Source organism: Microcebus murinus, chromosome 3 (assembly GCF_040939455.1).
Source record: "Microcebus murinus isolate Inina chromosome 3, M.murinus_Inina_mat1.0, whole genome shotgun sequence".
Classification (NCBI taxonomy): domain Eukaryota; kingdom Metazoa; phylum Chordata; class Mammalia; order Primates; family Cheirogaleidae; genus Microcebus; species Microcebus murinus.
Window position 1 is genome coordinate 27,078,713 of NC_134106.1, and position 24,292 is coordinate 27,103,004.

The 24,292-nt window shown below is 41.7% G+C and overlaps 1 protein-coding gene across 4 annotated transcripts in view; it reads left to right on the forward strand.

Annotated features, from left to right (window-relative positions):
- RASGRP3 (RAS guanyl releasing protein 3) overlaps positions 1–24,292 on the forward strand; it is a 113,315-nt gene that overhangs the window by 86,034 nt on the left and 2,989 nt on the right. For 3 of the 4 annotated variants that reach the window (XM_012788403.3, XM_012788405.3, XM_012788402.3), the window contains 7 exons: positions 4,284–4,361; positions 8,510–8,623; positions 11,558–11,673; positions 15,788–15,935; positions 19,794–19,830; positions 21,671–21,796; positions 22,139–22,497. In XM_012788403.3, coding sequence (XP_012643857.1) covers positions 4,284–4,361; positions 8,510–8,623; positions 11,558–11,673; positions 15,788–15,935; positions 19,794–19,830; positions 21,671–21,796; positions 22,139–22,497 — 978 coding nt within the window. The remainder of the gene's footprint in view (positions 1–4,283; positions 4,362–8,509; positions 8,624–11,557; positions 11,674–15,787; positions 15,936–19,793; positions 19,831–21,670; positions 21,797–22,138; positions 22,498–24,292) is intronic. The other variant, XM_076000663.1, reaches the window with a different exon arrangement.

Consider the following 24,292-nt stretch of genomic DNA (forward strand, 5'->3'; position numbering starts at 1 on the left):
CTTGCTAACCAGCCTTGACTTTGGCTTTGTCTTCAGGGTTTTGTGCTCATTTTTGAGGTCTCTTCCACCTCTAAACTTGTACTATTCTAGATGTAAGGAATGGTGGAGCCCTGCGAATGAGGAACCAAGTGTCAACCTGATTCTGTGATACCAGCCCAATGGCTCATCAGGATAGCACAGTCCTGTATGTGAGTCACTGAACATCAACCCAGTTTCTATTGAAAGCCAAGATCCTTTCTCTCCACCAACAACCAAGGAGAGAGTTTAGTGCATAGGAATTATACATTCATTCTTCTTGACCACTGGGGAGTGAATCTCTTCAATATGAGAACTGAGGAGACTTCTATCCTGTGTTCCCTGCACAGGGGTTATTTTATGAAGAACATAACATATTCGGATTAGAACCATGTGATTGACTGCAGCTGCCCAAATGCATGTGAGGGTGTCCATAAGCACAGCATTCGAAGGGGAGATTCGTTTTGCCCCAGGGTTCTAAGTCAAGTTTTTGCCTGAAGTGATTGTTTTCCTCTAAACATGGTCTCAAGTGAATTTACCAATATATGATTGAGAGCTTGGAGGATAGAAAAAGAGAACTCTTAAGTGAATCAACAATTATTAAATGTGTACTCAATGCAGTAGGCTGTATCGCAATACTTGAACTTTCTGTAACAGTTGATTACAGTTTTCATAGCACTTTTCACAAATGTTTCCTCAGTAAATTCTCACAAAAACCCTGTGATGCAGCCTGGCAGGGCAAGGAGTGTAATGTCTCCCCTGCCTCTTCCTTTTTTTACAAAAGAAGAAACTGAGATTCATAAAACTAAGGACAAAAGCCTTACAAATGGCAAACGTTTGAGTCCCAGCCTGGTGCTCTCTGGGATGTTTTGCCTTTGGCGGCACATTGCTGACATCTAATTTGCTTTATTTCACATTTGTAAAAATTAAATAATACCTCTATCCCCCTCCTTCTTCATGGATATGTAACGAAGGAGTTAATTCTGGGATAAAATCTACAAGAGCAGGGACCCCGTGCAGGTCATTACTATCATTGTATCTTTGGCCCCTTGAAAACAGCCCCAGCATGGGAAGGAAGGAGACCCACACTACCAAACTGCTGGGATTTGGATCGGTCCCCCTTTCGGGGAAGATCTGGAGTTTCCCTTGTGATACGAATTCATATCACAAGGAACTTTAAAAGCTGGTGCTTCTGTTTCATGGCATACGAAATAGTCTGAATCTTTTCACAGTATTTTTAGCCCTATCAGTTACTTTTACCATTCTGAGTGCATGCAAATAACTGGAAAGCCCCTGTATTTTTATAGTCTCATTTTTAAAAAAAAAAAGAAGAAGAAGAATGATTTCAAAAATGGTGAGTGGAGGTAGTTTGATGCCCATTATTTAATAATAAATGGTCAAGCTAAAGTAGATCCTCCCATGAAGACTAAATCTGCCACCATCTGTGCTGGATTGGCTACTAAATGCAATAACCTGAAACAGTAAGATCAGAGCATTTGTCAGAAACAACCAGACTCAAAGTATGTCAGACAAAAGTGAATATTCTTGAAATCCCATTGACAAGCTGCCCATATTATATTAAAGGTGTGTAGGAAGTAGAAAGGATTGTTTTGGGGCAGGTCTATAAAGTGCAGAGGAGATCTGAGAGAGGAAGTAGGATCAGGACTGGGAAAGCACAGGTGGCAGGAGTCATCTCAAGGGGAATTTTACATTCATCAATAAGCAGTGGCATTTGGCTGCTGCATTGACTAGAAGCCAAACCCTGTATCTGCGACCTTCTGAACAAACCCAGCTGGACACACATTGGCTCACTGAATCTTCACCACCCCTGGGAGGGAGCTATTATTTATGATTCCCATTTTACAGATGAAGAGACTGAGACTCAAGAAGGTTAATTACTTGCCCAGGTTCATACCACTAATTAGTAGAGAGCAAATATTTGGAGAAGAGCAAAGCACTTCCATCATTGGGTCAGTTGTCTGTCCATTTGATGCATGAAAATACCCAAGGATGTTCTGTTTCTTTTGGAAGAGCATCTCCCCAACTTAGTTAGATGGCTTCTTTGGGCTTCTGCTTGGGTGCTGTGGTGCTGCTGTCGTCTCATCTCCAGCTGATGCCGGTACCCAGCATCACAAGACTTGGAGGCCGAGTCAGGAGGAAAAGAACACACTCGTCAAAGTCTGGATTAACTCCTGGGAACCAGGAATTCAGAAAGAAGAAGCACTTGGTTTTCTCTATTTATGTCACCTTCACGGTTCGAGGCTGCAAGCTGGGACTGGGGTACAGAGGAGGAAAAGACAGATGTGTTGCCCACTTTCACGAGGCTTAGAGCCCAGCACAGTTGTCTGTTGTGGAATTTACAAAATGGTGGGCAGCTGCCCGAGGCACATGTGTTTTATTTGGCCCGAGTGGAATCATAAATTTTTTGTTTGTAGTTAGTTGCCAGTGCTTAAAATCTGGAATAGTTCATATAAAACTCCAGATTTCTGGCTTCTCTTGACAAATCAGAGGAGCCGGCGACTCAAGGTGCAGTGCCAGGCCGGTGGCAATTTGCCATAACTGAGTCGTGGCTGTCCCCTCTTCATCGCAGACCACGCTACCACACTTCTCCCGGCTGCTTTCCCAGCACCGAGAGCCAGTGTCAGATCCCATTTTCGTCACAAATTTTTCTTATTGTAGAGCTAAGAGGCATGCTCCCCAAGTTAATTACACCTGCAAAGACTCCTTTTTTTCAAATAAGACATCGTGGTACCAATGTCTTTATCAAAATATTTTTTTTCGTGCCTTCACTTCACTCCTTTATATAATGGGCTGGCTCCTAAAGGCACCTGTTGGTGACATGTGGATGGTTTCTTTCCTGTAAAAAGGTAGAACCAGCCCCTGGAGGTAGGAATGACTGCTATTCAGCAGAAGGTAGATACAATGTCTGTTCTTTGTGAACAGGATTTTCATGATCTGAAATGATACTGAGGCACTTTTATGGTAAAGTCAATTTTATTTTGTTTAGGAAAAAACTTCAGGTGACAAAGTGTAGGTAAAACAATATATGATCTGATATACGAAGTCCTTAATTTAAATGTTGTATTCAGTAGCTGCTAGAACTGTGACTGCAATATTCCCTGGAGCATATTAGATGACCGATAAATATTTGCTGAAGGAATGAATAACTCAAGAATGAAACATTAGGATGCCAACTTCTTTTTTTAAAGGAGGTAAAAGAAAAAATAAATTCTTGACAAACATCCTTTGCATCTGAGTCTTCTTTTGCTTCTTCCTCCTTTCTCTTTCCCCTCATTCCACACCCATGTACATTAAGCCTTTCTCTTTAGACAAAGTATGTTAGAGGACATTGTTCATGCCTAAATGGTCAAAGAAAGGAGCCGGCATTTGGTTATCTGTGTTGCTGATGAGGTGGGTGTGATTCATCGAGTGTCCCAGCATTGAAGGACATGGGTGGGACTTGTCCAGACTTATTTTAAGCCTTATTTTAAGGGACTTTTATGATCATTCCCATTTTACAGATGCAGAAACTGAGTCTCAGTGAGGAAATAACTTGCTAAAGTTTACAGAGCTAGCCAATGGCAGGCTCAGTGTTTGAACCAGCCTGACTGGTTCAAACAGAGTTGCCTGACTGCAAAACCTCTGCCCTCATGTATGAGCTCCACTGCCTCCCTGAATGATTCCTGTAGCACTTAGAGTGGAGTGGCTTACTTCACATTCAGCATTGCTCCTTTTATTGGTACGAACACATCTTTTTGTGTTCAGGTCCTATTTATTCAAATGAATTGTGAGGCCCTTGAGGGCAAGAAATGATTTTATATCATTTTGCATCACCAGGCCTTAGCACAATGCTCTCAAATTACAGGAATCTAGTTAATTGCTCCTTTATTTCCACAGTTCTTTAATCCAACCTCCCAGGCAGCATTTATTACAAATTTTATTTTATGCATCTGTCCTACTTGCCCCTCTTTAATCATTAAGTATCCCTCATCTGTAAGTCAGGACGTCACACCGAGGAGATGCTCAATAAACATTGTTGAGGAATTGAGCTGCTGGTCTTTCTGATGCTGCTGAGCACACCGGGATTAACGTTTCCTTTTGTAAATTTCACTTTCCACCCCTCCGTGGTGTCTTTTTATTGTTCGGCATTCACTCAGTTTACTGTATTAGAGATTGAATTGAAATATTCAAATTGAAATCTATTTCAGCAATGTAAATAAATAAATACAATCCAACATGATTATCTCTCCCTTCTAATATTGTCGTAGCTTTCTCTGGATCTCTATCACACGGAAGATGATATTTACAAACTGTCACTGGTGCTGGAGCCTAGAAATTCTAAATCGGTAGGTATTGTTTTCTCTCTAAAAATCAGTGCCAAACACCATTTTTGGATCACTTACAGTAATTGGCTGCTACAGTGTTGCTTTGTGTTCTAAAGACTGAAGAATTTTAGAAATTGATATTATTCCCACTTTGTCAGTGAAACAGCTTAGCCCTGACAGTTTGAGAATTATTTCTTTATATCAGAGGCAAATAAAGAAGAAGAACATCATTCTCATTATTCTGTTTTATTATTGATCTTCTATTTATTGTGTCCTTGCTGAGTACTCAGCTATACATAGGACCAAAAAGAAAAAAAAAACAAAGAATAGTAACTCATCTTAATGTTAAATATCATTTAGACTCTTCCAGGCTTTCAGAAAACTCCATTCAACATAAAATTTAGATTTGATACACTTTAATTTTGATCATAATTCACAAATTTCTCTACAAGTGATTGACTCAGCTCATAATTTCAATATCACATTGGATAGTGTCTCACATCATCAATGGCTGACTCTCAAGAAGTAAACACTAAATAATGAGATTGAGGAAATTGCATTATTCAATGTACACTGCTTATTAGTTTTAGTAAGTGAACTATATTTTAGACATGTTTTACACTAGCAAAAAATGCCTCGGTGAATTTAAAATTTACAGTGAGGATGAGGTTTGCTTGTTTTTTGGGTTTTTTAATTTTTTGAGACAGAATTTTACTCTGTTGCCTGGCCTAGAGTGCCATGGCATCAGCCTAGCTCACAGCAACCTCAAATTCCTGGGCTCAAGCAATCCTCCTGCCTCAGCCTCCCGAGTAGCTGGGACTACAGGCATGCACCACCATGCCCAGCTAATTTTTTCTATGTATGTTTTTAGTTGTCTGGCTAATTTCTTTCTATTTTTAGTAGAGATGGGGGTCTCACTTTTCCTCAGGCTGGTCTCGAACTCCTGAGCTCAAACAATCCACCTGCCTCAGCTTTCCAGAGTGCTAGGATTACAGGTGTGAGCCACTGCGCCCAGCCGAGGTTTGCATGTTGAAGGAAAAGATGTGTATGTTTGCTTCTTATAATTGTATCTCGAGATCAATTTTCTTATAAAGATCTCATGTGTGACCTACCTTCTCACCAGCTGTAGCACGTTCTCTGTAGCACGTTGGCAACAACTACACCCCCTAAGTCTGTGAATACCTGCTATGAGTCCAAACCATCGGACTGAAGGAGACTGAAGGACAGCTGTTCACTGGCCCTGGCAGGGCATGCACTTAAGTCTGAGTCAGTTGACCTGGTAGTATCTGATCTTAAAATAATTCGTGTGGTGGTTCCATGAGCGTGTTCTATTTCCTTCTAGTGTGTAGAGGTGTCTCCTGAGAATTCTGCAGAATGGGGCCTCGCGGGATGACTGGGCACAGGCAAAGGGAGGAGTGCAGACCTAGACTCTAGAGTTAGCATGACAGAGAGCTAGCAAGAAAGGTAAAAGGTACTGAATAAAAGGAGTTTGTAAGCTGCTCCATCATTCCATAGCTTTGGCACGATGAACCTGGCCATGGTGTGTGAAGATGTGCTATATACAGAATTTCCCCCTCCTGACACCTTCCTTTGCCTTTACCAGGTGTGATCGCTACCAATTGTTGGACGCCTGTCAGGGCATCATACACACGTCATCTCATTAACTCTGTTAATGTGCTCCCCAGGTCTGGGGAACACAGGTGTCTTAGTGGATCACACAGCCAGAAAGTTGGAGAACTGGGCTTTGGTTTCAGGCCTGTCTTCAATCCCAGTGCTGTTTCTACCACCCCTCACGTAAGGAACAGGGTAGGAATGACCATTTTAGAACACTTGCCTGCCTGTGCACCTTTAGATTTACTTTAGCTTATTTTCAGGATACATTTTTGCCAATTTTAGGGAACATGTCTGTCAGAAACACAAAAGTCTTTTTATTTATTATAAAAGCAGAAGCTTTCAAAGTCCTTTCCAAGTGCTAAAACCCTGTGACTCTATGGAAACACATTTCCCCTTTCTGTCTCTTCTCTAAGTGGAGTGCCATCCTATCTGACATGTGCTGATAACTAGGGAATTCTTTCCAGTTGGGATTCTATCGCCAAGAGCCTGTAGCTTTACTGTGCTTACAGGTGGTGCTGGCTGACCTAAACTAGATAGTGAGTCCCAGAGGTACTCAACCTTTTTCTCTTCCTAACGGCTCACTAGTTCTTTGTGTTTTACTATCTCAGCAGTTTTTTCCATGGCACCCCTAGGTCAAAAAAAAAAAAAAAAAAAGAAAGAAAGAAAATACCCAACTGTTCCACTTACAGAATAGCTAGATCCAAACAGCTTAATAACTATTTGTGTTCTAACAACTTGGTACACACTTGAAAAAATAATATATTTACATTTGAAGAAAACTAATATGTTTATTTTATTCTTAAATAACCAGAGTTATTTAACAATGGATGCGTGTGCCTGCTGGACACTACGGTTTCTTAAATGTTGAAATCAGACCAGATAATGCCACCCTTATTTCTTGCCCCTCATTGAAAACTTCTGCTCTTACAATAAATAAAAAGACTTTTGTGTGTTTGATGGAAATGTCTCCTAAAATTGGCAAAAATTTATCCCGAAAATAAGCTCGAGTAAATCCAAATTTTGTTCGTTGCAAGAAGTGTAGTATGATCTAATGGGGGACTGTGAGCAACTTCAAGGTGGTAGTTCTTGTGGCATCCAGCAAATACTGAGTATCTCCATATTTCACGTTTGTAATATCTTTTGGTGCCTGTCTGAATACACTGTAGTGCTCTGGAGCACCTTGCTGTACAATTGGGGGACTGTGGGCTTATCCTTTACCTGATCAATAAGCTGAAAATCCTGATAGGAAGAGGCCTGGTGTGTGTGTGTAAATGTGTGTGTGAGTGTAGGGGTGAACATAGCCAAAAGGCAGATAATTTTTGGTTTTGTTGGTCACCCATAGGGTACTAGTAACACCCCCTTCCCAACATTCTTAGGGGCTTAAATGAGTATGGTTGCGCCTCAGTTCTTCTTGCAAAAATGTTTATCTGCCATTCATTATCAAATTAAAAACTTGCTGTTACGGGTTTGCATATGTGCACCAACAAAAATGCTGACATCATATGAGGGTTTCAGAGAAGGGATAGAAAGTGCACTGTAGCCTTTGCTGGTCTCCTGGTAGGAGGGTGTTGTGTGCTTGTGTTGTTCAAACCTGTGATGCATTATGCCACCAACTTCCTCACATTATGAAGTGCAAATATCTTGAAAAGTAAGTGGAAAAACCTTTGGGGAAAGGAGGTTCACCAAAGAGGGCCAGAGAGACCTAATGATTAGCAGAGCTGTCAGAAGTGATTAAACATGTTCAATGAGGTGCAGGTATAAGGACATGAACTTGGCCACACACTGGTACCCATCAGCTATGTGCACCAACTAATTGATCACTAATACCAAGTATTAAAGAATTAGATAATTGATATTTATTTATCTGGTATTATAGAAACATCCAAGATGGATGGTTATATAGAGGTTTCTAGGATGTCTTAGTTATATTTGGGGAACTTGGGTAGGATTTTTGGATGGACTGGGAAAGGATTTTTTTTTTTTCTGGTTTAAAATATTATAATAGGCCGGGCATGGTGGCTCACGCCTGTAATCCTAGCACTCTGGGAGGCCGAGGTGGGCAGATCGTTTGAGCTCAGGAGTTGAAGACCAAGCAAGACCCCTGTCTCTACCAAAAATAGAAAAAATTAGCCGGCCATGGTGGCACATGCTACATGTGTCCCAGCTACCATGCTACCGAGTCCCAGCTACTTGGTAGGCTGAGGCAGGAGGATTACTTGAGGCCAGGAGTTTGAGGTTGCTGTGAGCTAGGCTGATGCCACGGCATCTAGCCAGGGCAACAGAGTGAGACTCTGTCTCAAAAATAAATAAATAAATAAATATTATAATAAAATTTAGGCTGCTGCTAAACAAAAGGCATTATCCAAACATGTATTTAGTTACAGATTTGATTCCCTCAACAAAAGGTATTTGTTTTATAAACATTTAAGTGCTACATAAATGTAATTTCGACTGGTATTAGAAATATACGAAACCTATGTGTCTTTCTCAGTGTCCCTGGTGCTAGTGGCTCAGGGCCGCAGTTAGAGCTGAGAACTGTGTGTGTTTTCTGTCAGCAGCCGACCTCCCCGACCACGCCCAAGCCCGTGGTGCCCCTGGAGTGGGCGTCGGGGGTGATGCCGAAGCCGGACCCCACAATCATCAACAAGCACATACGGAAATTAGTGGAGGTAAGTGGTTGAGGGAGAAAAAAGGGAGAGCACTAGAAGGTCCCTTTCTCTTTCCAGAGTGTTCTGCAGTTGTCCAGGAATGAGGCGGAATCCATGAAAACAGCCCTCTGGCAGGTAGGAACCATTCAGCGGACACTCAGCTCCACCTGGCTTCGCCTCTGGGGAGAATCTGTCCGAAAGGCCTGTCCCCTTTCCCGCCAGTGTGTTCTCCCCGCCCAGGGCCTCTCAGCTACTTCCGGCTCCTCTCTTTCCCAGGCGTTGGTTGCCACTTACTCAAGGGACCGTTTGGGGATTCGAATCACTCACAAAAAATTCACATGGGTCACAATAAAATGCCCAATAAGTTGGTTTCCTGAGGGCAGGAAAACAATCCTGTAAATTGGATAGTTTCCCAAAACTGCTGTGTTCTGGGCATTTTATGGCATCAGCACAACGCCACTGAGGTCAGAAAAATCACCTGTTGTGGGACAAGCCTCTGTCCGAGTTTTCCATGTACACAGAAGAGAAGAAATGCCAATGTAGGGAACGTGGAAACATCTCAGGCACAGGAAACTGTGATCCCTGATTACACGTCTACTTTAATGGATTGGTAGGTACATCCTCTGGTGCAATAGGTCTGAGTCTTTGGCATATAATGCACTTTTTGCTGGGAAGGGATGTTTAAAGAAAAAGAATGTTCTAATACATCTTGGATAATCCAGGGAACTACGAGGCACTGAAAGAAAAGTTTTATGGAATGTGTGAGACAGGAAGGGAAAGATTAGAAAGGGTGGTGCCAGAAGGAATTTGGGTGAAGGAAGGGGCTGAGAAGGAGGTAAGGCCCAGTGGAGGCCAGGTGATGGTAAGAACAGACCCAACCTGCAGCCGGGGAAGGTGGGGAAAGGATCCAGGGGCCTCAGGGAAGGCAAGGACTCAGCTGCAGTTTAGGAATGTCTGACACCAGGAAATGGAAGGCAGAACAATTCTCTTCCAATCTCATTCTGCAGACTGACTGCTTTTGCCCCTGCCACATGGGAAGCCTCAGTTTGTCTCTCTCTTTCTGTCTCTCATTCTCTCTTCTGTTTTATTACGATTTTTCATTGTAAATTTTATTCCGCAAAAAATCTGGTACTCTTAATATATATATGTCAAACTATAGATAGTAGGCACTGAAAAATAATTAACTTCTAAGCAATTTCAATTATAGATAAGTATTTATATTGGGATTTTCAAAAATAATGTAATGTTTTGTGGTTTTTGTAATTATAATTCAGTTATTTATGGATAAACTTGCAGTGGGAGCTAATGACCCATTTTAGTCATATTTTTAATTCATTAATTCATTTACACCTTGCTTATTTGCCAAAGTACTCCTGAAGCAGCTTGTAGCATAGGACAATATAGATATTAATAAATAAAATAGAAACCATTGGGAAAGAGGAGAAAATTTAATTATAACTGGAATCCAACTCAAATATACATTTGCATACATGTGTTTGCAGAAAGAATATACAGTTTTTTTGAAAACCTAATTTAGCAAAGGGCATTGAAAAACCTTTTTAATTTTTCTCTGATTATAAAGGAAGACAGATCATTGTAAACATTAAAACATTACATAAATGATAGAAAATAAAAAGCTTTACTTTCAGGCCTTGGTAATTCTATTCTCCAGAGATAACTAACCACTGATGATTTGTTTATTATCTTGCATGACTTTATGCTCTCTCTTTCTCTTTACATATATACACATACATACACACACACATACATACTGCATACATACATACATGCATATCTTTGAGCAATCTTGTTCAATTATTTCCTTAGAACAGATTCCCAGCAGTGGAATTGCTGTATCAGTGAGTGGGCACTTCAAGTGATTGTTCTCCAGGAAGATTGTGGCTACTCATTTCACTAACTTGCTATAAGAGTACCTATTGTTTCATACCCTAGAAAATTATCAATTACAGTATTTTAATGTTTTATTTAATCTGAGACTTAAAAAAATGTTCCATTTACATATCTATAGTTCTTAGCAGAGTTGAACACCATTCCTTGAATTTATTGGCCATTTGTATTTTTATTTTGGTGAATGCTTGTTCAACTTTTGTGTCTGCTCTCACATATGTTGCAAATAACTTGCTCTGTTTGTCATTTGTTTTTAAATTTGTTAATTGAGCTTTTTTGAGTTCAGATATTTTGCATTCTTTTCTTTATGGCTTCTGACTTTGATGTCATGCTAAAAAAGGCCTTTCCCACACAGAGATTATGAAAAATGAAAACTATTTTCATCTATTTATCTTTGATACTTTTATAGATTTTTTTTACAATTAAAATATTTAATATATCTAGAATTTATTTGGGGGATGATTTATTTTGTAAGATTATTAACCATTTAACTAAACAATTATTAAATAATCCATAATTTCCCTGTGGATTTGAAAAGATACTTTTTGATACTTTAGATTCCTACGTATACATGGGTCTATTTCTGGACTCCATTCTCTGTAATAACCTGTGTCCTATTGTTTAGATTAATGTAGCTTTGTAAAATATTTGCTTTCTGGATAGGCATGGTCCCCCTCATTACTCTTCATTTTAAACAATTTTTAGCCTATTCTTAACAGATTCACTTCTATTTGAACTTTAGAATTAATTTGTTCATTTACAACAAATTCCTACTGGGATTTTGATTGGAATTGCATTAAATGTATACTTTAAATTCAGAGATACTTTAACATCTTAAAGCTTCATTTTCTATTGTCAGTGTATTGGAATCGTATTGGAATTTGTAAATATACCCCTCTTAAGTCTTCTTGATTTAGTTATCTCTCACTAGATTCTAAGGAAGGATAATATGTTAGTTATCATTACTTTCACAATAACAAGTTCAGAACCTGACTCAGAAAGAGTCATTCAATAAATACTTGTCCTTTTTATTTTTTTTTTTTGCAGTCTGTGTTTAGGAACTATGATCATGACCATGATGGGTACATCTCCCAAGAGGACTTTGAAAGTATAGCTGCCAATTTTCCCTTCTTGGATTCCTTCTGTGTGCTGGACAAAGATCAGTAAGTTTTAATTTTATTATTTTTTAATTCAACAGTCCTAAAGCAGAAAGTTATTATCAGAGAACAGCAGGGAAACCTACAGTTTACATCTTGACACCTTCAAACGTTTAAGACAGCATTGATGAGACATATCTAATTTGCCACTGATTTTATTCTTGGTGTTTACGATCAGTTGGATGGAATCACAGGGCAGACCACATACCAGCTTTAAACAGGTGTCCATTTGCAAATTAGTCTGGCTTTCCATTTCTTATGTCACACTTCTACTGCTTAGCTCTTAGCACCAAAAAGCCTCCATTAAAAAAGAATAGAGGAGAAATATAGTTAGATCTAGCCTGGGGGAGTCCTCAGCATTAGTGGACCTTAGGGTGATCTTAAAATTCATTAAATTTTTTTAAGATTATTTATGGTCTTCATGAAAGCGGATGATAGCTGCAGATGACCAAGAAGCATACTTTGTTTTTTTTCTGATCAAAAGTTGTCTTGATAAATGAAGAAACAAATCATTTTTTCTTTAGCTTCAAATGATTCCTGGAAAATTAAATGGCTTTAGAAACCAAGACCAAACTCATTTAAAAAAGTGATTCAAAAAAAAATACTGAGAAAGCCTGGCATTAATAATCTGATTAATTTTTAATTGTGTGAGATCAGTTGAACTATTCATTGTTTGCTTACATGACTTCCTTTGTCAGACAATGTGATACCTTAAGTTAATACCTCAAACTTTACCATGGCTAACCATACTAAAGTTTTGAGTGGCTAATATTGGAAAGTCTCAAAAAGAAAATGTTTTCTGTAAGTTTTTGTTTTCCAAACTGTTCCACAGAAGTTATTAATTAGTACTTTATTTTTTATTTTATTTTATTTAGTTATCTTTTTGAGACATAGTCTCACTCTGTTGCCTGGGCTAGAATGCCATGCCATCAGCCTAGCTCACAGCAACCTCAAACTCCTGGGCTCAAGTGATCCTCCTGCCTCAGCCTCCCAAGTAGCTGGGACTAGAGGCATGTGCCACCATGCCCGGCTAATTTTTTATTTTTAGTAGAGGTAGGGTCTCACTCTTGCTGAGTCTGGTCTTGAACTCCTGACCTCAAGTGATCCTCCCCCATCAGCCTCCCAAAGTGCTAGGATTATAGGCATGAGCCACCACACCCGGCTTATTTGGTACTTTTGTAAAAGGAATTAACTAGGCAAGTGTGAGAAACACAGGGTTAAATCTCATTAAATAGGTGTCTCTACTGTGCAACTTCCCAAAACTTTCAATAGGCTAAAGTGTGTTGCACTGTGATTCCCTAGGGGGTAGATGAGCTATGCACTGTTTCACAAATTGATTTTCTATATTTACATATATGTATATATTTACCAAAGAACCTTTCCCTTTCCCTGCAGTCCCTACTAGCATCTCAAGAATCTGTTTTTCCACAAAAACCTCCTTGGGATCTGTTATTTTAGGCAACATTTAACTTTTAATCTCCCTCCCATGGAAGAAAGATCTCAGGAGGAAGAAGTCATAGGTTTGGGGCCATATTGGGAGGTTTTGATGGGTCATTGACCAAATAAAACTCCTCCATTCATTCAGATACAAATCCTTTTAGAACTCCACTTAAAGACCAGAGAAAACCCTGTCTCTTTGGTTACGAGAATGGAGGGAGAAGGGTGGTGAGCACTGTGGGTTCTCTGGGTCAATGCCAGGGCCAGTCAGCACTCATGGAAACTGGCCTCACCATCTCGGGAACTCACGTGCCCATTGATGATGTGTGCAAATCCCCACCATAAGCTGGGGATGGATTTCTTTGCAGAGTGGTATGGGATATTTCCAGGTGCCTAAGATCCCAGCAGTTTCTATAATAGAAAAACCTCAAACTTTCAGAAGCTTCACACACTGAAGTTTTATCCTCATGTATGTAAGAGTCCAGTGTTTCTGGTGGCTGGTCAGCATTCCCCTTCCTGATAATTCCTGAACTAGCTTTTTCTATCTTGTGGTTTTGTCCTGGACTCCCATGCGTACCTCTTGGCAGATGAGAGAAGAGAAGATAGAGAAGCACAACAGTTTCTTAAACTCCTTGGTCTTGAAATATCATATTTCATATATGCTCAAGTTGGTTTGATGTCACATGACCTGCACCTAGGTTCAAGAAAGGCTGGAAAATGTAGCTCCTGGCTGGGCAGCTACTTTGTAGCAACTGATCTATAGGGACCGGGCACATGCTAGGCAACACGCATTGTAACACACATTGCTCCTCTTTTCTCTATAAAGCCAGGAAAGGGCCTGAGCCAGGGTTGCTGCCTGGGTATTGTGCTCCAGCACCCTGTTCACTTTGTGTTCTGCCCCTGAGTTTTGTGACTTGGTGGTGCTATGTCCATATCTGTATGCATCTATAGCATCGATATCTCTATAATCTGCTAGCCTATATAAATAACTTCATCACGAATATACTGCCCCTTATGTGTGTTTGTGATTACAGTGATTGTGGGATACTTCGCTCTTTTTGAGATCAGCAAGACATGCTGTGACTCTTTAAATTTTATATATTTTAAGTATTATTAAAGTTATTTTGCCTAAAGGCTGAGAAAGCGATCTTAAATTCTCAAGCAAGGGGGGGGGTAGGGCGAGGGGGGCGGGAGCAGGAAGTGGGGGAATTATAGCATTGCAGATAGCAATGGGGAAGCCTAGGGTAGGGAGTGTTGGGAAGAAAGATACAGAGTTTGGCTTAGATATGTTGATTTGATCACCAGGAAGAGATGTCCAAAGAGTTGTTGCAGATGTGGTACCAAAATTCAGGAGACCAGTCAGGGCTGCAGATGTAGATTAAGTCTTCAGCCCAGTGGCATGAACTGGAGTCTCAAGTATGTGAGCAAACTCTGGCGGGGAAGTTTAGAGGGAAGTGAACCCCGGACCTGAGGAAGGAGCCCTTGGCGGACCCTCTTTGGACGTGTAGCAACCGAAAGGAATAAGTCCTTTTGGCTGGGTCCTGCAGAAAAGCCAGAGAAAGGGGAGCAGGAGAGGGAGGAGAAAAATCAGGGCTATATGGAATCACAGGGGTTCCTAAAGGAGAGGGTGTCAAAAAGGAGGAGATATGCCCCTTGTCACCTGCTGCCAATGAGAAAAGGCCATGGAGGATGTCCCTGGTGACAGTTTCAATAGAATGATTGGGTTAAAACCCCTATTATATGGAGCAAAGAGCAAATGGAGGAAAGGAAAAAGGAGTCTAATATTCTTTTTGAAAACTTTGGGAGTAAAAAGAAGGACGAGAGAAAAGACAAGTGCTGGAGAAAGCAGCAGGATTGAGGAAAAAGATTTTTTACAAGGGAAAGTCCTGTGCCCGTTTGTAAAGTGAGGGAAAAACAAAGGAAGAGACTGAGCAGAACCTAGAAGGGGCAGAGCCCTGCGGGTGCAGGAGAGTGGGGGTGGGAGAGAGAGGACCCCAAGAGAGGACAGAGGAGACACAAAGGAAAGGCGTGATCTCCAGCACCAACGTGGAGGGAAAGCAATATGGAGCTCACCCATGTCAAGTGGATTTGATCTTTTCTGACAAACAAGAAGTCAGGATATGTATGTGGTGAGTCAGGGGTAGGGAGGTGAGGAGAGCCGGAGGTTTGTTCTGTGTGGAGACGATCTGGAAGAATTGCTCTAGCAAATGGCCTATGAGCCAGTAAGAAGTAAATGAAAATATCACCATGGGAGTAGCCTGGATGGAATCAAGCTGAATGAACTTGAAAATGGCAAATGCAGTTATTACAGTGTCCTGCCTTTCTCCAGCATCCTAATTCTTGCAACTCTGCTGCTAGGCAAGGGCTAGAAAGATGTCCTTCTGGAAGCTGCTATTCGCTAATGAAGAAGATTTCTGTGCTGTGGTGCACAGGCCACATGTATGCACACAGGGGTATGGTCAGGCTGGCACATACACACACACCATCTTCTACTTACCGAAAAAGACTTTGAACACCTGAAGCTGTCCTTTGAAGTCCTCCCCTCCTTTCGGATGTAACAGAGAAGTGAACATTCCTCATCTGCTTTTGGCCACAAAGGTTTGGGAGGTGCATGATTAAAGTATGGCGACTATTTAGCAACATGATATTCAAAGATCCCTTCCTTCCTTGATTCTTTTAACAGGGATGGCCTGATTAGTAAAGATGAAATGATGGCTTACTTCCTGAGAGCTAAATCCCAACTACACTGTAAAATGGGACCGGGATTTGTCCATAATTTTCAGGAGATGACCTATCTCAAGCCAACCTTCTGTGAACACTGTGCAGGATTTGTAAGTCTGTTTTCCATTATTTTCTTTGGTATGTAGTTATTTGGGTGGGGTTCAGAGAAGGTAGAAAAATGATACACTAAATAGAGTCCATCGACTACTTTGGATCAGAAGGAAAACATGATGGCTCCCTGAAATTAGAGATTAAATAAAAACAAAAGCAGTATCTGTGCATTTAGCTATGTTCTAGGAATGCCGGGCCGGCAAAGACAGGGAAAGCTGGTGAAGCACATTAAGTCAAGAGACTGATTTGTCTGTGAATCCCTGCCAGGGAACCGTGTCAGCCCAGTAAGCACTGGCATTCATCACCGATATTTGTAAGTGGTTGCAATTAAGGGGAGCATTTATCTTAGCCAGTTCCTCCCAGTGCTCATTTCATATAGTATTAGTCACTAGAAATCCATCATGGCTTTGCTCAATAATTCACAACTCAAAAAGGAAAAGATATTTTTGGGGAGAAGATGGTTATAATAATAAATTACATTTACTTAACACTTGCCAGCAATAAAAACTTCCATAGACATTAATGTAATTAATCCTCACAACGAATTCTTCAGGGAGGCATTGTACTCTCTCTGTCATGGCTGTGAAGACAGAGAGGCTCAGAGAGGATAACCAAGTTCTCCAGGATTGCACAGCTAATCCTTACCAGAGCTTGGGCTCGAGCATAGGTGTTCTGACGCTGAGTCCTGTGCTCTACCTACACTGCAGCACGTGATGACTGTATGCTTCCTTCCCCATGTTTGATAATTCTTGGGAAACTGAGGTCACTCTGTGCCGGTGCTACATTATTGGTGCAGCTGTGGTGAAGTGGAAAGCTCTGGACTTGGAATCTGGAACCCTGAGTTTGAATCTTTGTTTTGCTCATTGCTAATTCTATATCCTTGACCAAGTTATTAACCATCTTAGAGTCTGTTTTCCTATCTGCAAAAGGGAGTTCATATTACCCGCCATGTTGTTGTGGTGATAATATCAGAGATCTTGCATGTCCCTTAGCTCAGAGTGTGTGATATTTCTTTTTTTAGTGTTTCTTGATACTTTTGGAGTTTCATGAAAATTAACTCACTTTTAATTTTTCTGGCTTTTTAAATTTTTAAAATATATTTAATTTAATTTTTACCAATTAAACATATTTAATTGGTACAATTTGATTTGATCTTTACTCACACAACATTTTTTAAAGTCCATTGGTTTTCAAAGGAATTTATAAATATAACTATATAGGTGTGTCATTGTGGGGGAATGCAAGGAGCTGTCCTCTAGTGCCTGGACCATCTGCTTTTGAAATAAATTCCCTTTTAAGGGTAAGGAAGACAACAGACGCCACTTGCTCTGCAGTGGATTTATTTTACAGTTATAATTCCGGAACTAGAAGCGTGTTGGTAACTCCCTTATTTGTAGATGAATAAACTGAGGTCTGGAGAAGTTAAGTGACTTGCCCAAGGTCACAGGGACCACTAGCAACAAGACCATGAGTCATATCCAGGTATCCTGACTTTCAGTCCAGTGCTCCTGACACCACAGTTACTCTGAATATTACAGCAGCCCGTGGTCTCAAATCAAAGGACTGTGGGAAATACTTCCTGCACATCACACCCACCTACATGAGGTCACCCTCTACTGTCCTTGATCAGCACACTGCCCCAATGCCTCTTCCTGGCTAGTGTTTTCTCCTGGTTAAGTAAGCTTTAGCAAACCATGGCCTGACTTCTTCTCCTGGTAGGCTTGACTATGTCTTGCTCAGCAGTTCCTGTGGCTATGCTAATCACACAACATACCCAGACATTAGGATGCCTCCTCTTAAATTTTATCCTTTCTTGTCCTGCCTCAGTGGCTTTTGCTTACTCACAAAGTACCCAGGAGCAATGGCTTCCTGTCTTTCCCTCAAGTGTGACACATCTTTCCCTAATTACTCCCTGTAAGACTTTGCCAAGTGACTTCACTTCCCTGTAGGTCAGTTTCCTCATCTTTAAAAATGAGAAAAATATTATTACCTATCCCATAAGGCTATTACAAGCATTAAATGAGTTAATATGTGTAAAGAGCTTAACACTGTGCCTTTCATACAGCAAGAGTTCCATAAATGTTAGCTACATCATTATTATTGTTACTACCATTACCCAAGGGCTCTGGGAAAAGAATTTCCAGGTTGTGGGACCTTGCAAATTATTTAGTTTCCTGGATCATTGCATTCACCTTCTATAAAAGAGAAGTAAACCAGATTATCTTGAAGATGTGGTTATCCTGACAACCGTTCCCCTTTTCTGTATCTCGCCCATCACCTCTGCCAGCCATCCTGAACCTTGTTTCCAGTTGGCTGTCAAATAATCCTTCCTGTCTCCAAGGCAAAATGTTGCCCTGTCCCAGGAGGTATTTGTGTCTCAATAATGTATTTTGAAGGCCCCGATAACTTTTAAAGCTGGAAGGAATCTTTGAGCTCTCCATTGGTGGAGTGTCCTTGTCCAGAAGAGGGTAAGGAGCTGTTTTCCTGGTGCCCCTGAGTAAGTAGCTGCAAATTGGCAGCTTGCACTTTTTATAGGGCCATGCCACCCATGCTTGCACTTTTGTTCTCCTATAATACTCTATGAATGGCACCTTCATCAGTCTCAGGAGGACACTGTCCCTGCTTTTTTCAACATCATTTTATTTTATTTTATTATTATTTTTTGAGACAGGGTCTCGCTCTGTCACCCAGGCTGGAGTGCAGTGGTGTCATCAAAGCTCACTGCAACCTCAAATTCCTGGGCTTGAGCGATTCTCCTGCTTCAGACTCTTGAGTATCTGGGACTACAGATGCGTGCTACCACACCCGGCTAATATTTCTGTTTTTTTGTACAAATGGGGTATTGCTCTTGTTCAGGCTGGTCTCAAACTCCTGGCCTCAAGCGACCCTCCTGCCTCAGCTTCCCAGAGTGCTAGGATTACAGGCATGAGTCACCACGCCTGACTGAGTATCATTTTATTAAGTAGACAACAGCCACCTAACCTAACCACTAAAAAGTTAGCAATAGAGTGTCTCCGACTGGTGCTAAGCCCATTTAATTATCAATACGGTACATTTCTGGTGTCCCTATTACCCTGGCCAAGTGCTGTGGGGAGGCAGAACAAAGGACATGGCAAGGCCCCCTTCTTCGTGGAGTTTAGGAGGCTGTCAGGTGGGCAAAGTGACCACCACCGAGACGAGAGCCTGGGCACACACTCCCTCTGTGAGCGGCAGCCCCTCCCGTCTCTCCCGAGGCACGTGTCACTTCCTACTTGCTAACCACACAGATGTCACTGATTCCTTGGTTGGCGGAATCGGAACTTTTTCCGCATCTCCCACAGCCCTGGCACAGGCCAAACACAGAGCAAACGTGGAGAATGAATACATGAACAAATAGGTCATTTCCTCTTCTGCAGTCTTTCAAGGCACAAATACTACTTTACAAAATAACCTGGCAAGATCCCAGTGCTTCAGCGTGGCGTGCGCTTCGTACGTGGCTGTCTCCTGCGGTGGGCTCCGAGAGCAGTCCTCGTTAAAAAGAGGGAGCGAGGGGCTTCCAGAAACAAAGTGTCCATCTCCCCTGTAAATATGGCCGAAAGCACATCATGCCAAAGTCCAACAAATGTACCAGCTTTAGTTTTCCATCCTGGCTCCCAGCTGGCTCTGAGAGAGAAAAGGGAAGCAAAACTCGTGTTATCACCACAGCTGGAGCGGCTGGGAGAGGGCTCTCCTACCCGGCAGGAAGGGTGTTAAGAGCAGCTACATCCTGTTTGTGCCCAGCTGGTCATCAGGTTTACCAGGACTTCCTCCTCTGTGGCCTTCTTTCCCTTTCAGATTTCTCTTCGAATTCCCTAACATTCCTTTGTCTTTTGTTACAGCTCTGGGGCATAATCAAGCAAGGATACAAATGCAAAGGTAAAGAAATGTTATGTTGTCACCATTTTTTAAAAGTTGGCATTTTGGGTAGGAATCAAATTTGTCCAGTGAATCCACGAAAGCTGTTGGCATCACTGAGAACTTGGGTCTTTGGGGGCAATATTCAAATTGCATCGCACGTGTTAAAAACCACCCTTATCAACACGTGTAAATCCAGCCCTTGTGCATCAGCAGCATCCAGTGAAGGTAGGAATTCTGAAGTGGGACAGGCCTTCCTAAAATACTACATATAACAACTTTTTTCTGCAAGGAAGAAACCCACACACTCATTTCTTTTAATATAATTCATAGACATTTCTTCCCACTCGCACATAGCTATTTCTTTTTTTTACCAAATCACATAGATGATGAGGAAAAAAAAGAGAAGAAACCTTAAAACTTATTTTTGTCCCTTTCAGTGAATGTGTCTCTCTATCTACCTTTTTTAATTGAAATTTATAAACAATTGAATAAATGTATATTTGACAAATGCAATATGAATGTGTAGGAAGCATTTTGCTACTTGTATGTGTGTGATTATTACACTTTATTGGTGTTTAGTTTAAGATGTTGCTAGATGCTTTATGCAGAAGGACCAATTTATACAGGTTCTTTTAAGAATCTGATAACATTCTTGAAAAATATAATACGACTACAAAAAGAACTCTCTCAATCACGGGATGCCTTCAGATGAATGCTGCTCCCCTTGCGATGCCTTTTTTTCTGCAGCCACCTTTCAGTAATTGGTCCTCATGGTGCGTGAGCAAACAGCTTCCCTGTTGGAAGGGAGCCACTTTTCAGTGCTCAGAAGGACCTTCCCTTTGATGTTTCTAAAACATACAAGACATGCATGTGGGAGCTCGTACACACACACACACAAACACGCACACATGCACATTGTTTTATGAAGGTGAAAATCAGTTAAGCCCTTGGATCATCTTTTGTTTTCTCTTAATGGCATATAGAGTTAAAAAAAAAACTAATTAAAATAGGCTGAACGGGGTCATTAAGCCTATTTGAAACAAGACCATTTGGGGGGAAATGGGTATTGGAAATAGTTAGAAAGGTCCTCTCTGATGGTAGGAGAGAAATACACTCTTTAAAATCATCACATCTCTTCAGTGATTTTGAATGAAGTGTAGGACCCTCATCATATGAAACAATTGTGAGCTATCTCCTGAAGTGGCCACATTTTTCTGCCCCAAGTAGTAATTAATATATGAATCCTGCCTTATATGACGCATCCTAATGGGCAGTTTCATGGAATCTGCTACACACCATTTCAAACCGTAGCCAAATATGGAACATGTATTGAGCATGTGCTCACCTGGTTTTCCATTTCTGTACAAAGAAAGGAAGCAGAAGATATAATCACTTGCCCTGGAAAAGGTTTTGGGAAATGAAAAACATTTTAAAGATCCAGACCAGTACTGAATGGAGGCGCACCTCACCGTGGGTGCAGAGGCCGTGGTTAGCCCCGGGGGAGACTGGAAGCCAAAGCTTCTCGCCCTCACGCTGCTCAGGACCCTCTGTGAAGATTCCCTCGGCCTGGAAAAGAATCCCAACCCCACATGATCTACAATTTCGTTTGCTCCCTGGGCATGTCAAGGAACTGTGTAGAGGAACACACTGAGCAAATGTAAGAGAAATCTGGGAACCTCAGAGTGGCCCAGTGGCTTTTGTCCAGTCCTTAGACACACCCCATGGGCCTGAGCTGGACTCTGAAATTCAACACAGAAACTGGGGTGGGGGAGGGGAGGCTGGCCAGCTCAAGGGCCACCCCAGCGGCTCAGTCAGTACCAGATACATAATCATCTGTGACACATTTGGAATTTTTCAGACTGTGGAGCCAATTGTCACAAACAGTGCAAAGACCTCCTGGTTCTGGCTTGCAGGAGATTTTCCCGGGCGCCCTCTTTGGGCAGTAGTCACGGTTCGCTGCCTGGAAGCCCCTCGCTGCCCCCAGGTAATGCCCTCTGCTCTCTTTGCTGCCACAGTGTCTCTCTGTGCACCTTCTCACACCTGGACCTCATTTGGGTTCTGGGTCTAAACCTGGTCAGGGTCATTATAAACACTAAGGCTTTCTTTAGAGTGAGCAGCAGTGGCTAAACCCTCAAACTACCCTCTTTCTCTCTGCTTTGCAATCTCACTAACACACAACTTGTCTGCAGCTAATTTTGTTCTGTCTCTAGTTTGTTCCTTTAGGACCTTGCATGTTGGACTCCTGCCATTTGCACTAACTTTGACGGTTTACTATACTGTCAAGCAACCAGAGGTCAGATAATCACCATCCTATTTTCCCTTCCAGTGCAAGATGAGGTGTTTGAGTTTCCTGGGGTCGCTGCTGGACACCGGGACCTGGACAGCAGAGCCATCACACTGGTCACAGGCTCTTCTCGCAAGATCTCTGTGAGGCTGCAGCGGGCCACCACCAGCCAGGCCACCCAGACTGAACCTGTCTGGTCAGAAGCTGGCTGGGGAGACTCAGGGTCCCACACCTTCCCCAAAATGAAATCCAAGTTCCATGACAAAGCAGCAAAGGACAAAGGCTTTGCCAAGTGGGAAAATGAGAAGCCCAGGGTGCAGGCTGGCGTGGATGTTGTAGACCGAGGCACCGAGTTCGAACCTGACCAGGATGAAGAAGAGGAGAGCAGACAGGACGTTGAGGTCAGTACGGTGTGACACCACAGATAAAATCTGAAGAAGGAGGCCGAGGTGCTGATATAGGAGGAGCCTGGTAGTTTTGAAAGCAGGATGGTTGGGAATGTGTCACTTTTAGTCTTGCCATTGGCTAGTTACATGACTCTGGGCATATGGTTTCTTCTCTTTGGACCTCAGTTTCATCACATAGGAAGTTGAACTGGACTGAGTTTTAAAACTTAATGAAGATTGTCATGTCTGTGTAGTGACATGATGCCCCAGGAACCCACCACTATTGCAAGTATCCAATATACCAATACACTATCCAGATTGGCTTGGTTTTCCAACCTCGAGCAGGGGCCCAAACTCAGGGGAGGCAGTGGAAGCCGAAGACTTGTAGAGAGAGAAGGAGAATTGGAAAAAATACCTCTTTCCCCTATTAAAAGAGAGACTTTTGGCAGCATGATGGAAAAAGGGGTGGGGAGAACTAGAGATATGGGAACCTCGAGGTTCTACAGACCAGGCTTTGTCTCCACACAAGAATTACACGCAGATCATCCAGAGCAAACTGGGATACATATGAAATTTGTTAGAACATACTTAAATATAAATTGGTTCCAGTTGGAGTTAGATACACTTATTAGTCAATAGTCTATAGCGTATTAAGAAAAAGGATTTGGGGAAATGGCTTGTCATATTCCTAACCCTTAAAGCAATGTCAGGGAGGACTGTCATTGCTGCCCTGTTGAGTCATTCTCATAAACAGGAGTCTGGGTTAGGCAGAGATCCTACTGGATTGAGCCAGTGCTCTTTAGTCTTATGGGTAGAATTCCACATTCCACTCTTCAGGAGACCCAACACACAGTCTCCATAGTTTCCCATGATGAGAAAAACTCCAATGACCTTTAACCAAAACCTCTAGTTCCTTCCTCATTGAGGACAATTAATAAGGAGGCCACACATTATCTCCAGTCATATGAAGTTTATTGTCAGTTTCTGCTGAGCCATTTTTTCCTTTGTTATAACACCAACTTCAAAAAAATAGCTTAGAAATATAATTCACATACCATGAATTTGATTCATATAAAGTATACAGTTTAATGGCTTTTCATATACAGAGTTATGCAACCATCACTACAATCTAATTTTGGAACATTTTCATCATTCCTAAAAGAAACCTGTACCCATGAGCAGTCACTCTCCCCTACCTTGCCCCAGCCCTAGACAACCAACTAATTTATTTGCTGCCTCTTGGATTTGCAACACCAACTTTATTTTTAACATTTCCCTTACTGATCATCTTTGCAAATGGATCAGTCCTGTGCTTCTACTCTTACTGGCCTACCATAGTTCAAGCTAGGAATATAAAGGTGAATAAGAAAAAGCTCATGACTTGGTGAAGGGGAAGATTTCCTAGTATATAGGAAAGGCAAGGGCTCTAAACCTGAGGTCTAAAACATGGCTTCAAGGAGGTTCATGAAAGCACTTCATTTTTTATGTAAAATTATACATGGACATATGCTCATTTCTTGGGAGAGGAGGAATTCATAGCATCGAACTGGTTCTCATGTGAGTCTGTGATCCAAAAACAGCAAAGAATCATTGTGCGAGATTTTCTGGTTGCCTGAAATTCTGCTAGTCGCCCCATGTACCAGTTCAGCCTGTAGAAGCTGTTTCCATGAGTGTTGTGGCTGACCCTGAACTCTCAGAAGAAGACTTGCTCTGGGTAGAATCGTAGGATACCCACGAGAGTGCTCAGGATGGCGTCCACAGTGTGGACATCTGTGAACTCAGAGGAGGACCTGCTTTTATCTGACAAATA